This window comes from Nematolebias whitei, chromosome 3 (assembly GCF_014905685.2).
Source record: "Nematolebias whitei isolate Nwh7 chromosome 3, NemWhi1, whole genome shotgun sequence".
Lineage (NCBI taxonomy): Eukaryota > Metazoa > Chordata > Actinopteri > Cyprinodontiformes > Rivulidae > Nematolebias > Nematolebias whitei.
In genome coordinates, this window is record NC_056500.1 from 22,907,680 (window position 1) to 22,922,516 (window position 14,837).

General features: G+C 40.5%; 1 protein-coding gene across 1 annotated transcript in view; it reads left to right on the top strand.

The window, feature by feature from the left end:
• Window positions 1–245: 245 nt before the first annotated feature.
• The window catches only part of tle2b (TLE family member 2, transcriptional corepressor b), a gene marked incomplete in the record, with an annotated part of 103,630 nt that continues 89,038 nt past the window's right edge, over window positions 246–14,837 (top strand). Inside the window, 1 exon segment of the mRNA XM_037698127.1 lies at window positions 246–898. Within this exon segment, the coding sequence (XP_037554055.1) occupies window positions 875–898 (24 nt within the window).

Consider the following 14,837-nt stretch of genomic DNA (forward strand, 5'->3'; position numbering starts at 1 on the left):
GTGTGTGTGTGTGTGTGTGTGTGTGTGTGTGTGTGTGTGTGTGTGTGACCGGCTTTCTGTATTTGCTTGGTTCCACCTTAAGAGCAGCTTTAGCAGCCTGTCCTGTTTGTGTTGAAGCCAACAGGCACAATATATTACAGTCTAGGGCTTGCTGAAAAGCCCGCTGGATCCTCCACTGACCTGCTGTTCTTTCCTGCTTTCCTCTTGCGTTTTTTTTTTTTTTTCCACATTTAGATTAAAAACAAAGCTCTCACTCTCTCCTCCCTCTCTCCTCCCTCCTCCTCCTTCCTCTCCTTTTTCTGCTGCAGCAGTCAAGGCTTCAGTGTGTCAGAGAGAGAGAGAGAGTGAAGAGGAGGAAAAAGCAGAAGAGGACTATTTGGTTGAGCTGAGTGTTTATGTTTCTATGTTTCGCCATTGGACTGCTGTGTTAAGGGGCACGAGAAGCTGAGAGAGGAGGAAGAGGAGGAGGAGATGAAGAGGGAAGCTTGTCTGGACTAAATTCTCCTTGTCATGTCAGCATGTGTGAGCCTTGACTGATCAGAGAGAGGAAAAAGGGCACAAACACTGTTTGGAAGGCAAGAGGTGGAGAAACTGGGACTGGGACTTCACTGAGATGAAGGAGGAGGTGGCAGAGCAGTTGGAGGCTCCATTTTATCATGACATTGTTGGATAAACGAGTCGACGGAGTGAGCGTTCTTCGGTTGTGTGTCAACAGGAATTTATGTTAAAAGGTAACGCACAAGGAAGCGAAGAGCGTCTTCAACCCAACTGAGAAGCACTGAGTGTGTGTGCGTGTGTGGAGGGCCGAGAACTGGAAGGTCAGGGGAGTAACCTGGCCATCAAACGGACTGGAAGCCTCTCCTCTCCAGGGATCATGTACCCTCAGGGCAGGCATCCGGTAAGTTTCTCCTCACGTCTTTATTTCTTTCTGTTGCACTTTTTTTTACCCCTCAGTCTCCACATCATAACTGACTCAACTCCAGTGAGTCTGATTTGCTTTAATCTCCAGTCTTTCATGCTTTTGAACTTATGTTATTACTTTGCACCATTTTTTCCTCCTCCAGACACTTCCTTGTCCCTCAGTCTCTTTTTGTATGTTCAAGCATGACTTGTGTAGTTAAACGGACCGTACTGTAACTTGAGGATGAGACACAGCAGGAGGACTGGGGCCGTTATGCACACACTCTCACACGTTACCTCCGACTTTGCAGCTGCAACCAGGTGCCTTTGAGATCTTGTTGACTGCCCGTGTAGGTGGACTATAACTAAATCTGCTCTTCATGTGCAAACAAACCAGGCGCTGAAGACTCTTAGCTGTCCATTTGTTCATTGCTGTTGCTAAGCAAACACTAATCATTTAATTGATTGTCCAATTTGACTCATTTTGTGTTAAGAAAGAGAGCACAATTACTTCTTAATGCATCTTTAAACTCCTAACCTCCTCCAATTTGACCCTTCATCATCAATTCAGAGCAACTGAAAATCACATAAAGATGAAAGACAGCAGAGGACTGCGTCTAGCGTAGACCTGTTGTTTCACACGGGTCCTGATCTGGTTGCTATAATCAGATCTGATTCTCTGTCTCTCTTTTTTGTATCTGCCACAAATGGGTCAGTGGCCGCCTTGCCTTGCAGTCAGCCACCCAACCAAACACTTAGTCAGCCATTCATCCAGCCAACTATCACATAGAATTATGAATGACATTTTCACAAGAGGAAGGCATGAGGAATCAATTACATGTACAGAGAGAATGCTAATGAGCCGGCTGCTGAAAAACATGCAGGGAAATGGAGGAGAGGAGGAAAACAAAGGGAGAAAGTGAAAGATCTAAGACCCGAGCTATAAAAAAAAGATGGAAAAATATTTCAAAAGGTGCTCCTGCGGGGTGGAGAGAGAAACGAATGGTAAATGTGAATGGAGAGCAGTGAGTGAACATTCCTCTGTTCTCTCCTTTTTTAGAGGGATATCAGAGAGCTTCCTGCTGTGATGTTCAGCGTTTGTGATAAAGTTCAGCGCCGGATTGAGCCAACTCCAACTGATCGATAGCCCCTCATCTCGTTTTCCCCGTCTATCTCCTCTATTCCTTCCTGTCCATTTTTTTCTCCTCTCTTCCTTCTTCAGCCCTTTTCTACCAGCAGAACTTTATTTGTGTGTGTTGCTATGAAATGTGATCTTCAGAGAGGTGTGAAAGTACTGAGAACACGTGTGTGTGTCTTCATCTGTGTGGTTGCCTGTGTTTACATGCTTCCTACAGACTTTGGGTATAATGTCTGAGCTATTCTAGTTACTCAAAAACGTACTTTTGATCGTTTTGTCTCCTAAATGCAAATATATTTGAACAATATGTGATTATACTTTGTGCTTTGGTTTAACTTTTATCCCGTAGTGGAAGTAGGATTATTGTTTTCGAGCCTTTGGTCCCTAAGGGCCGTATCTGACAAAAGATGGATCAATTATTAAGCTAACAAGAGGCAATCAATGTGAAATTTCTGCGAAACTTTCTTGCTGCAGTTTCATGCTGCTGTCTACTTTATTCAGATGTGTTGCATTCATGTCTAGTCAGAAATACTAGTTTATCACGTATAAACGATCTTAGTCACATTTTAGTTGAATTGTTTCCATTCTTGTCTTTTTTCCATACCAAAAAAAAAAAAAAATCACATCACTTGTTACAGAAGCCAGTGCCCCTTAAGGTTTAGCTCTAAAGATAAAAACGTTGCAGCATTTTATATAGTAAATGCTTTCTATGAGCGTCCCTCTTTGTTTCAAGTAAAGTGAGCTGTTTTAATGGTGCATTATTGTATTTATAACACAACTGACCGTCTTCCAAAGTAACTGGCAGCATGAACCACCCAAGCTACCCAGTACTTCAGTTTGTCACTGGGTGTCAGAATGAATGAAGATCAGCAGAAAGTATACTCGAGCATAAAGATAAAGGTAAACGGCTATGAAAAACATTAAGGCATTCTTTTAGTTCTCACCTAAAAACCATGAGTAAAACAAGACTCCTACATGGTAACATATTGAGCATTTTGCCCAGTTTTCTTACTTCTACTAATTATTCAACAATTTAGCCAAATAAGGTTTCTTGTTGGTGATATTTGGCTGTTAAGAGACAGGCCTACATTAAATGGCTATTTTTAACTGACTGAGAATAAGCTAAAACATTTCTGACCCACATTTCTAACCAAGGACTTTTACTCAAGGAGTTAGATGATGATTTGCACCATTTGTTATCTGCACTTCCAACATGGTATAAAAAATAAGTAATTTAGCCGATTTGTGGATAAACAACAAACAACATCGTCTCTCTTAGCTTTCTGTCTGGGATTTGTTTGATGGTCGGGGCAGGGCTGAGCTGCAGTTCACTCCTACAGAGCAGAGAGAGAACAGTAAACAGGATAAACAGTGCATTTCTGTTGTTTTCACTCTACACGTATAACATAGTTTCAGGTTATAAACACTGGAAATGTGAATACAAATGGCGTGTATATGTTTGAAACATACATTGAAAAGTGGGTACTGTTTTTTTATTTTCAAAAATGATTTGGTGCTATATAGAGACATTTACAGACAATGTTTTATGCTCTATGGACAAGCTAACATGCTGATCCGTAGATTTGGAATATGCTCAACATCTGTTAAGATCCAACTCTTTAAGGCCTACTGTACTCCTATGTGTACCGCTCACCTGTGGACACATTGTAAAAGGAGCAGTATGTATAGATTAAATGTTGCATATAATGATGGCATGCAGATGCTGATGAGGGTACCTCGATGGAGCAGTGCGACTCAGATGTTTGTAGACGCAGGTGTGCCTACCTGTCCTGCGGTGCTGCGTAACCTCACAGATAGATGCATGTGTAGGTTGTCTGAATCTGAAAACTGTGTCATTGCTACACTGACCAAACCTGGACTAAGCTCTGTGCGATACTTTTCTACTTTATGGACTCAATGGAGTTTGAGCCTCTATAGAAAAGCTTTTTTTTTTATATATGGCTCATATATTGTGTCTGAAATAAAGTAAATGAATGAATGAATACAAATACTGTAAACTGAATTGAATTTATTTAGTGAATTTGTTTATTTATTTAGTTTTTATATATATTAAGGCTTTATAAACCACACTCTTCCAATTGTCTAAACTCTTAAACCTCTGTAATTTTAACAACATATTAATATGTACTGTACAGTAGTGCAAAATTTTATATGGGGGCTCACCAGCTTTGATCCGGTTCAGTTCTGCTCGGCTCTCTGCAGCCGCTCGAGAGGCTTCATGGGCCGACAAGCAGCAGATTGACCGATGAGGCTGGAAGTAGTTCTGGTCCAATTCTCGGTCGGTTCCGTATGGCTCTCTGCATCCACTGAGCGCCAAAGTCACCGTGATTAAGGACCAAACTTTTTAGTCAGGTTTGGATCGGATCAAAACTTTCCGTCCGTTTTGTCAGAAAGCAGTGGCTGGAAGCACTGTTGGCTTCTGGGTAGTACAGTTCTTTTGACTGCCCAAAGTATATTTTTTGTAAGCATTTTATCCTGTACCATCCCAATCACGTGAGTAATATTGAAAATGACAGTCATTGCAAAACCGAGAAGGAGCAAGTCCGCAAAAGTTGAACCGTGAATTAGCGAGGGACTACTGTACAATCATACAGTAAGTTGCCAGAAAATCAAACTGGTAGCCGACTTGAACTCTCCAAAAGACACTATCAAGCTTTTGTTGAGTATCATTGTTCAACCTTGTTTAATGTTCTCAAATATCTTGAATTCTTCAAAATAACAACGTAAGGATTCTTTTTTTCCTACTGTATTGACCAAACCCCTAAAACACAATGAGTGTTCTTGACACTACCGAATGAACGACAAGACAACTGGTTTAGAAAAGTACGAGGTTTTTTTTCATGTTTATGTTAATAAAGTTGATTTATAGCTAAACACCATCAGGATCCGTTGTGCGAGTACAGAGCTGCACATCCCTCACTGAACTGGCATTACTCTGTTCAGTCCACAGGGATGATGTATTAATGCTGCTGCCATCATTCAGTTCTCATCGTGCGGATTGAATATTGCTTCCCATCAGCATCCTTTTAAATGCAATAACATTTTAGGTCTGAATAAAACAAAGCTTGACTTTTTATAGCAGATAAATCACACATTGTTCTCCTTGCTGTCTGGTGGGAAAGGGGTTAAAACTGAGAGCTGAGGAGAACAGAGCTGTAATTGGTTCCACTGGATTTTTGTCTTGAGCGTTATCAGAACTTTCTGCTTGTGTGTTTGTGAGAGAATGAGAGAGAGAGAGACAATATGTGAGGTGTACTTTTTTGTTTATTGTGAGTGTGGATTTCTTTTATCATATCCATACCCTCTTAATCCCTTGTGGCTACGCACGTATTTATGTTAGTGGGCGTTTGCTTGTCAGTGTGCACATCTTAGTTATGAGGTTCACTTTTATGTGTACATTTTCTCTAAAAAATATAAAGTACGTCAGCGTTGGAGTGGCGGCGCAGACTTTAAAGGCGCGCCTGTGATCGGAAGGTTGTAGAGCTGCAAGAGTAGATGTTTAAACCAAAGACATCCCATTAATGTCTAAATCTGAGATTGGCAAAAATAAAAATACAGTGCTCGTGTGAGTGATTGAAAGAGATTAAAATCTCTGCCTTACAAGATCTTCTTGTGTCTGCCTGAGTTAATAAAACCACACAAGCATCACGACCTATTCAAATCTGTATTTGGTGCAAAACACACAATCGTTCAACGTGAATTTAGAATTGCACAGCTGTAAAGTTTCTGTGTACTGAAGTTAGTTAAGCTCTGTCCTTTTTGAAGAAGATCTTAGTCATCCTACTGTCAGCACAGCATGTAGGGTAAAAACATTATATCTTGTTTCATCTTTTTGTCTGCCAGTAAAGTATGAACGTCCAAAAGTAAAAATGAAGTACAGATGTCCTTTTCATCTCTCAGCTGAACAACTGTAGTGTTTAATGACACAGTGTAACTTTCATATTGGGGATTAATTTTTTTAAACTTCTTAATTGAAAATCAACCTCATTAATTAAAATAAAAATTAATTGTTGCTGTCTGGTTTATGTTTTGCCCTTCCTTGATCTTTCTCGTTTTGGCTGTAGCAGAGGTGGTTTTCTTGCTCCACTCTAACAGTCACTGTCCTTCCAATCTTTATTGATAAATGTGATCTGAAACATTCAGGTCTCCAAAAAGGTTGCACACGTTTCAAGGTGTGCCTCTCTTTCTGTGCAAAGGCTCGGAAAAGTAAGTGCTTCTGTTAAAATGTGTGTGTATTTAGGAGAGGAAGAGGGAAAGAGAGCAAATGTGATTTGTGTGTGTGCGTGAACACACTGTGCCAAACACAATAACAATAAATAGTGTTCCAGTTCAACTTCTGCTGCTGGTGTGACTGTACAAGCCTGTGATTGGCTGCCACACCCCAGAGAGGGCTGCTGTGTTTGTGTGCGTGCGTGTGTTCTGATAAGAAATATGCATTGAAGTATGTACACATTGTTTATTCTACATTATCTATAATCAGCAGGCTCGCAAACAATTGTGCTCTGTTCTGAACCTTGAAAGGATTGGCCGTATGCGTGCGAGTCTTGAACTTTCATTTGGTGTGTTTTTGTCTTATACAACAATTTCTCCTCAGTACTAGCAGTTTTTGTAGTTTGGAGCTACAACTATTAGACCTTGGCCTTTATGTTAATTGTTGAAAATGTTTAAAGTCTTAGCTTTGAATCCTTTGCAAAGCAAAGATGACACTAGTGGTGCGCACAGCTAACCACAAAGTGAGCTTTGCTAACCCATATTCCGCTAACTAAAATATTAGCTTTGCTAACGCTAAACTGCTAAACGGTTAAAAAAAATTAGCGAAAGCTAACGCTAAACTGCTAACCGCTAATACGGCTGTCAGTCTACGTCACGCATCTTCATCCTCTTCCAGTTGAAGCTGCGTCCACAAATCACGTCTTGTCACGTGTACACTAAGAGTGTAACAATACATCGATTTACATAGATATGTGTATTAAATGATTATTGATTCAATTATATCGTGGCAAAACTAAAACATCGATTCATATCATCATCTTTAAAATACGCGTTTATTTTGAAATTCCCAAGGCATGTTTGTGTCACCATTTCCGTGCGCAGCTGCGCTCTGCGGCCGCCTCAGCAACATGGCAGACGAGGCAGAAAAGGCAGATAATAAAATTCACTCTCCTGCCGGATTTAAATCAACACTGTGGAAATATTTTGGATTCTGACAGAAGGACGGTTCAACAGACAAAACTCATGTCGTATGCAACAGGTGCCTGTTTGAATTTGGCCGTTCACCTGAAGAAGAAGCACGGCATTGATAGTCATGTTATGTAAGCTCAATATCTATTTTTGTTTCTTTATATGGAAGATAATCAGTGCACTTTTAAGTTAACTGGTTTAAAAAATGCACTTAAACGTGAGAAATGTGAGACTATACTGAACAGGTCATTTATTTTTATTTTTTCATTAACTAAGAAACAGTGGGGGGTTTTCTTAATACCTGGTGCCTGTAATAACAGAAATAAAATGGTTGGATCGTATTTTAATTGTTTTTGTAAATTTATTTATATGTAAATGAGATGGGCATTTGATATCGCAATATATTGATCGCAGACTTGTGAATAAAATACAATCGAAATCGTATCGTGACAGACTTTGTGATATCGAGAAAAATCATATCGTCATAAGAACAAATCAATATAATATCGTATTGTGGTAAAGATGGTGATTTACACCCCTAGTGTACACGTAGTAAGCCAATAACGTGCCTAACAGACTCTTCAAGACACGCCCACAACAGACGGTAACAAGCTTTTGAATTTTGTTAGCGGACTTAAAGTTGGCCAAACCTAAATTAGCAGAAGCTTATTCCACTAATGGTTTCCAAAGTTAGCAAGCTTGCTAATCTGCTAAACAGAAAATTTGTTTAGCTCTTAACTGTTAGCGGATTAGCGGAACTGTGCCCACCACTGGAAGACACTACTATACTGTTTTTACCTGCCCAAACATGTTCAGTTTTCCATTATATGCCCTTTAGTATGTCTAATAAGTTATATTTTTGGAAATGTATGTTGTGACAATAAAACTTTAAATTTAAGCAGTAAGGAGGAAAAACAAAAATTTAAAAATAGCAAGGGCAAATTCATATTGTTAAAAATTGTTGCAAAAACAAAAAAGAAGCACAGTCATCTGTTTGTGGTGGAAGCTTCCCTCCCCTTTTATCAAAACTACAAACTAACCATTGAAATCAGAAAGTAGGATTTTTTTTGTTGCATGAACATTCATCTGCATGTAATATAAGGGTGACCTAGTTTTGTAGCAGGGATGGTTTTTAACTTATTATTAGTGATTAGTGTGCGCGCGTTTGCTAATGTGTTTATACAATATTGCAGTGTGTGTTTAAGTGACACCAGACCTGTCTTTTCATTCAAGCTGTTTGTTTTTCACAAACCTTTATGACCATAATGAAGGCCGTGTACGGTAAACTGCTAGGCGGATTGCCGTCACCTCCCAGAAATGACATTCTCCCCTCTGCTCCATTTGTCCTTGTCTTGTTTATATTTAATTTCACAGTGCATTTCAAAAGCAGCTTTTTTAAAGAGGCAAAAAGCCAAGAAACGACAATGCAGCAGCTGCTTTGAGACGAACCACAGAATGAGCAAACATTACACAAACAACCAAGAATTTCTGACCAGACATCAGCAGCTGCTGATGAGGTATTTTTCTCTGATTAAAAACAGGCCGTTTTCTGTGCTCAGTCCTCGTGTTCCCTGATCATTGCTTTGTCATTAAAAGAAACAATCAGAGTGGGGTTTGGATGGATTTCAGAGACTCATGTGGTAGCCTATTTTTACTCCACTTCTAATCTACGTTTTACATAATGAAAATGAAAAAGCTGCAACTTTATCTTTCACTGATGGGTAACTAGTTAACCAGTAAACTGCATAACCTGATGACTTTGTTTAATGGCTGGATGGCTCACTGGATGACTGAAAGAAGGATTTTATTTTATTTTTTTAATAATTTATCTGTAATTTCCTGAGTTTCAAAGATGTTCATTGGTTAGTCTGTTGTTGATTAGATTATATAGGCAGGTATTTCTTTATACTGTATTTTCCGCCATAGAAGGATGATTCGCTGTGCATTTATTCGAAATTTAACAAGATAAGCACCTAAAACAATTATTTATTTGCTCGAAATCATAGCAAAGTTGTGTCTCTGTTGAACTTTTACTTAATAAATGCACTTCAGTGGTCAAATTAGCTGCATTTCGCCGGGGTGGCGCACTGAATTTAAGCTGATTTGACGGTTGCTCCAGGCACGATCCAGGAGCTGGACGAAGGTGGCAGGCTATGGCAAGCTGATTGTGTCATTAATTGCCACTTTTACCTATTACATGGCACAACAGCATGCCATACTACTCGAGTGCCATCTAGCAGCTGAAAATGATCGTGTTCAATATTTTCAATGTCAGAATGAATGAAAACGGTCATCGCAGCAAAAAATTGGTTTATAAATATGAGGAAAAACATAAATAAGTTGCTTCGGTGTATAAGTTGCAGGGTATGCAAATTATAGGCCGAAAAAATGCAGTAATTAGGATGGTTGGATAGTTTGTAAACATGCAGAAAAACTGGCGTTCAGAGGAAGAAAATATTAGGGCTTGAAAAAAAAATAGGTTGACATTTAAGTTTGATTCTCATTTTGTCTTCAACCTTTCTTCAGTCTATCACAGCGTGAACCCATGAACTGTTGCTTATGTTCCTCACTGCACACGTCGGCACACACAGAGACACAAGGGGCACTGACACTCCTTCTACACTTGGCTTTTTTTTCCATGGGCTTTTTTTCCCTTAAATATTTCACCATTCAGTTATTATTTAATGCCTTGAATCTGAATATGTCTCTTCTGGTCTTGGAGAGAAACATGAAGAGCAAAGACTGTAAGAGTGGAGAACTGCAGTGTGAAAGAAGAGGGAAAATGAGGTGGAGCTGCAAGAGGATGAGGACAAGATAGAGAAAATGTTTGTGGGTGTTTTGGTAGAATGAATGCATCTATGCATAGACATGCCTGCGTGTGAATACCGAGGAGTTGGTAGGAAGTGTGCCAGGGGCTAACCAGGTTGACGGAGAAGACAAACAGGAGATAGAATCATGTCTTTCCCAATAACTCCCAGATGTACGTCTGTTTCACACGCAGCCACTTCCAGTGGCAGAAGAACTGTCCTCAGCAAAGCCTTCACTTTTAATAACTTTATCGTTAAAAATGAGTGAATGAGCATAAAGGTATTGTCATCATCTGCATATCACTTTGTAAAACTGCAACGCGATTCGACATTGCTGCCTTTTTGTAAAACTGTGCTAGCGTCACACACAAAGGTTCTGAGAAGCTCATCTCTGGTCAAACACATTGTAAAAAAAGGCATTAACCAGCACTCCTTCCTCCGACACATTATCCTGCCAAGTTCCCTCCCTCTTGCTCATGCATGTCATCTTGTCCAAACTGACAGACTCCTGTCCCACATGGTGTGTACGAGACGATAAAAATGTGTGCGTACTACACATTTTTTCCTTTTCCATCCTATTTTTAGATACTTGTTCAGTTTCAGTGTCAAGATCAACTATGGTCAGTGACATGGTGCTCATAACCCCATTCTTCTCCTTTTGTCTGCTCTCTTCTTCAGGGGTCGCCACAGTGAACAAACTCGCATGAACTCTGTAATTGTTTTTATGCCGAATGCCCTTCCTGATGTAACCACAGACCACCGAGCTACCACATCCCTCTGTGTGGAGCAGGGAGCTGCCATCTTGGGCATGATGGGGGTTAAGGCCTTTGCTCAAGGGCCCAGAGTGGAGTAAATGAGGGTGGAGGCAGGTGTGGGTGCTTCATCTTTCCCACCCACATTTTTTTATGTTGTCAGTCCGGGAGGTCGAACTGGTGACCTGCCGATCACAGGTCTACCTTCTTTAACCTCTGCACCACCAAACCCCACTCATACACATATATACTTATACAAAACATAAATATTTATATCATCTGAAAATACCTGGACAACAGGATGCTACTTGGTGTTTTGTGACATGCACACTGCGTCTCTAACAGGCTGAAGCACCATCTGAAACGATGCAGGGACGATTAAACACACCTACAGTCCAACAACGATCAGTTGTTGTGGTATAATATACAGAATGACTTGCTGATTGCTTATTCATATAAAGTTCGTTTTATAGCACAGTTTTGCTCTTACTTACATCTGTGTTCTCAAGCAGTGTCTACTTTGCTAAAGTTTTTGCTAATTTATCAACAGTTTCTCCAGACAGAGCTCTTTTTATAAAAAAAAAAAAAAAAAAAACAGCAAGCAAGAAATATTATTTCCTTCTGTCTAACTCGATGTATTATTTTGACTTTTCTTTCCTTTTTGCGTATAAGACTTATTGCTCCAGGGCCAATGAAACGTGATCACAACTGGCAAATCAAAAATGAGACATTTTTTGAGTTTCTGCCCGACAGATGAATGGGATTTTAATCTCCCATCAGTCCACAGCACAGGCTGCCATGTCGACACCAATAGTTGCGACTTACAAATCTCTTGTTTAATCCTGATCTGTGACTATGGGCTTTGTTATGTGACTTAGTGCAGCTGATGTAACCTGCCGGCATCTTTTTGTCTGCGTGCACGCACATATGTGTGCGTGCACGCAGATGGTGGGAGTGATATTACCACAGGCCAATGGACAGTGCACAGGCTGTGTTGACTACAGCAAAGACACTCTCTGTCTGTTTTTCTGCTCCCTCCATCTCCTCATCCTCTTCCCTTCTGTATCAGACGGCGGAATGGCTGGCTCTCTCTCAGTGCCTGCACTACTCTTTCATCATCCATCCCTTTGCTGATACTCTCATTCCATTAAGAATGTCAGACTAGTCTTTCACTCCCTTCATCCATCCTCCTGTCTGTCAGAGCCATCTTCTTTCTGACCCCCCCTCTCTTCAGTTCATCCTTCTGTCTCCGTTGTCCCTCTTGTGTGTTCTCTGTGTGCTGGTTTGTATTTAAAGTGTATATGTGTTGTGTTTTTATCTGTCTGTGTTGACCAGATTGCTATCCATCTCCTCATCCCTCCCTCCTCCCCTTCCCAGCTGAGCGCGTGTGAATCAAGGTCAGTAGGGATCTGCTAGCAGACACCCCCCACCCGCCGCCCCTCCTTCTCACTCACACCCACCAGAATGGCTTTTGTACATTATGCCCATCCAGCCACCTAGATGTCCCCACAACGCCTGCCTCGGCTCAGTTTAGCTCGGGCTTAGCTCGGCTCTGCGGATTAATTACCGGGGAACCCACCACGTCTGTGACCTCCGCTGTCGGACTAATTGAAATCTAATTGAATTGTGTTTGTATAGACTAATGAAGCCCCACCACTGAAACCGCCAATCTTTTAGCCTTAGCTGCAGGCCGAGAGCCACCAAGCTGCTGTCAACTGACTGTGTTGTGACTTTCAGTCTGAATAAATGAATGAGGACATGGATGGACACATGGAGAATGAATGGGTCACTGAATCACTGAATCGTTGTGAAGGATAACTTGATTTGAGCAAACATTTCACAAATACAAGAAAACATTGAACTGGGCTGAACTGAGCAACCGCTAAGACACGTTCCTATTAGACAAAAAAAAAGTCTGCTCAGCTAAAATTAGTTTTATTTTGTGTGTGTGTGTGTGTGTGTGTTGTTACAAGACATATAATGAGTAACTTAACAAAAAGTAACAATTAGAAATTAGACTATACATATGCACCACCTGGTTGAACACCCCACAGGTTCTGGACTTTATGGAACCAATCTGACCTGCTTGTTGTATCAAATTTATTGAAATTATATTTTTCCTCAGGGGTGAAACCTTCAAAATTTAGGTGAATCTTTATAGCTTTAATTCCTGGAATGGGATTTCAAACACATCTGTCTATTGAAGCGTGTCCTAAGGAGGCTCCATAAAGCATTCTAACACATCGACTCAACTTTACAGGTATCTCACTCTCAAATCTGCTGTTAGTGGCTGTTTTACTTTGTCGAAATTCAACTTTACGTAATACTGAATTTCTCTTCATATAGTTATCAGAAATTGTGGTTCAGCCAGCTCATCAGATGCTGCCCACTCAAGCTGCAGTATTTGAAGGGTCAGATATGCAAACGTGATATCTTAGCAAGTTTAGTTACCTTTAAAATAACTACAGTAGTCCCTCGCTATTTCGCGGTTTGTTTAACGCGGATTCACTTAATCGCAGTTTTTCAAAATATGATTGGGCATGACACACAACTGGCTGATTTATGGATGAGCCGCACAATCGGCATGGAATTTTTATTTAAAATAAATCATTTAAAATTATTTAGCACCTGTTGCACATTTGTGCAGCCCAAAGCTGCAGAAAAAGCTTCCTCCTGCAGCTTTGTGCAGCCCTTACTGCAGGATAAACTTCCTGCTGCAGCTGATCAGCTGTTCACCGTGCAGAGCGGAGAAGTGGGCGTGGCCAAGAGCGCTTGCAGATGGCTGAGAGCAGAGGAGGCAGGGAGCTGAAATAATGACATGCTGTGCTCTTTTAGAATGTTGAGTTGAGAGAGAGAGAGAGAGAGAGAGAGAGGGAGAGGGAGAGAGGGAGGGAGAGAGAGAGAGGGAGGGGGAGAGGGAGGGAGAGAGAGAGAGAGAGAGGGGGGGAGAGGGAGGGGGAGAGGGAGAGGGAGAGGGTGGGAGAGAGAGAGGGAGGGGGAGAGGGAGAGAGAGGGAGAGGGAGGGAGAGAGAGAGAGAGGGAGGGAGAGAGAGAGAGGGAGGGAGAGAGAGAGAGGGAGGGGGAGGGGGAGGGAGAGAGAGAGAGAGAGAGCGAGCGAGCGCTGGGCAAAGTTTAACATTTCTAATCATGATTAATCTCAAATATTTTTATGATCAATCGTGAAAGGCACGTTTTAACAGCAGTGTTATCCTATCAAATAATTTCAAGTAACATAAACATGAACATCATCATCTTGGTGTATACTGTAATCATCAACATTATAAGAAATAAACATTTGAAATATATCATTCTGTGTGTAATGAATTAATATAATATACAAGTTTCACTTTCTGAATGGAATTGCTGAAATAAATCAACTTTTTCATGATATTCTGATTTTATGACCAGCACATGTATTTCAGGTCAATAAATTTAAAGTGCACTTTCAATAATCTAAATAGTCAACACGAGGTGGATGATGCCATCATCTACCTCAGGCACCGAGCTCTGACCCACCAGGAGAAACCTGGAAGCACTGTGAGGATCATGTTCTTTGATTTCTCCAGTGCTTTCAACACCATCCAGCCAGAGCTTCTCAGGGACAAGCTGGAGCTATCAAGAGTGGATCACCACATGTCCCAGTGGATACTGGATTACCTCACTGGACGCTAGGGCTGGGTATCGTTCAAAAGATTTTGATATCTGTACTGGTACATTCACTTCGATATCGGTTCCTGAACAATACGTTTTTCTGTACCAATTTTGTAATTAACATAAATTCTAACAAGAAGAAAATCACATTACAGTACAAATTTTGAGTTTTATTTTTTAACTTTGGTATTTTTCCATTCCAAGCAGCTTTCTTACATGAAAAAAATAAATTCCAGTGCAAAAGAACAGTTGCAAATGAGTGACACGTCATTGTCTGCTGCTCACTGCTACATACTGAGGACCTGATTGACAGATTGATTGACAGATATTATATATATATATATATATATATATATATATATATATATATATATATATATATATATA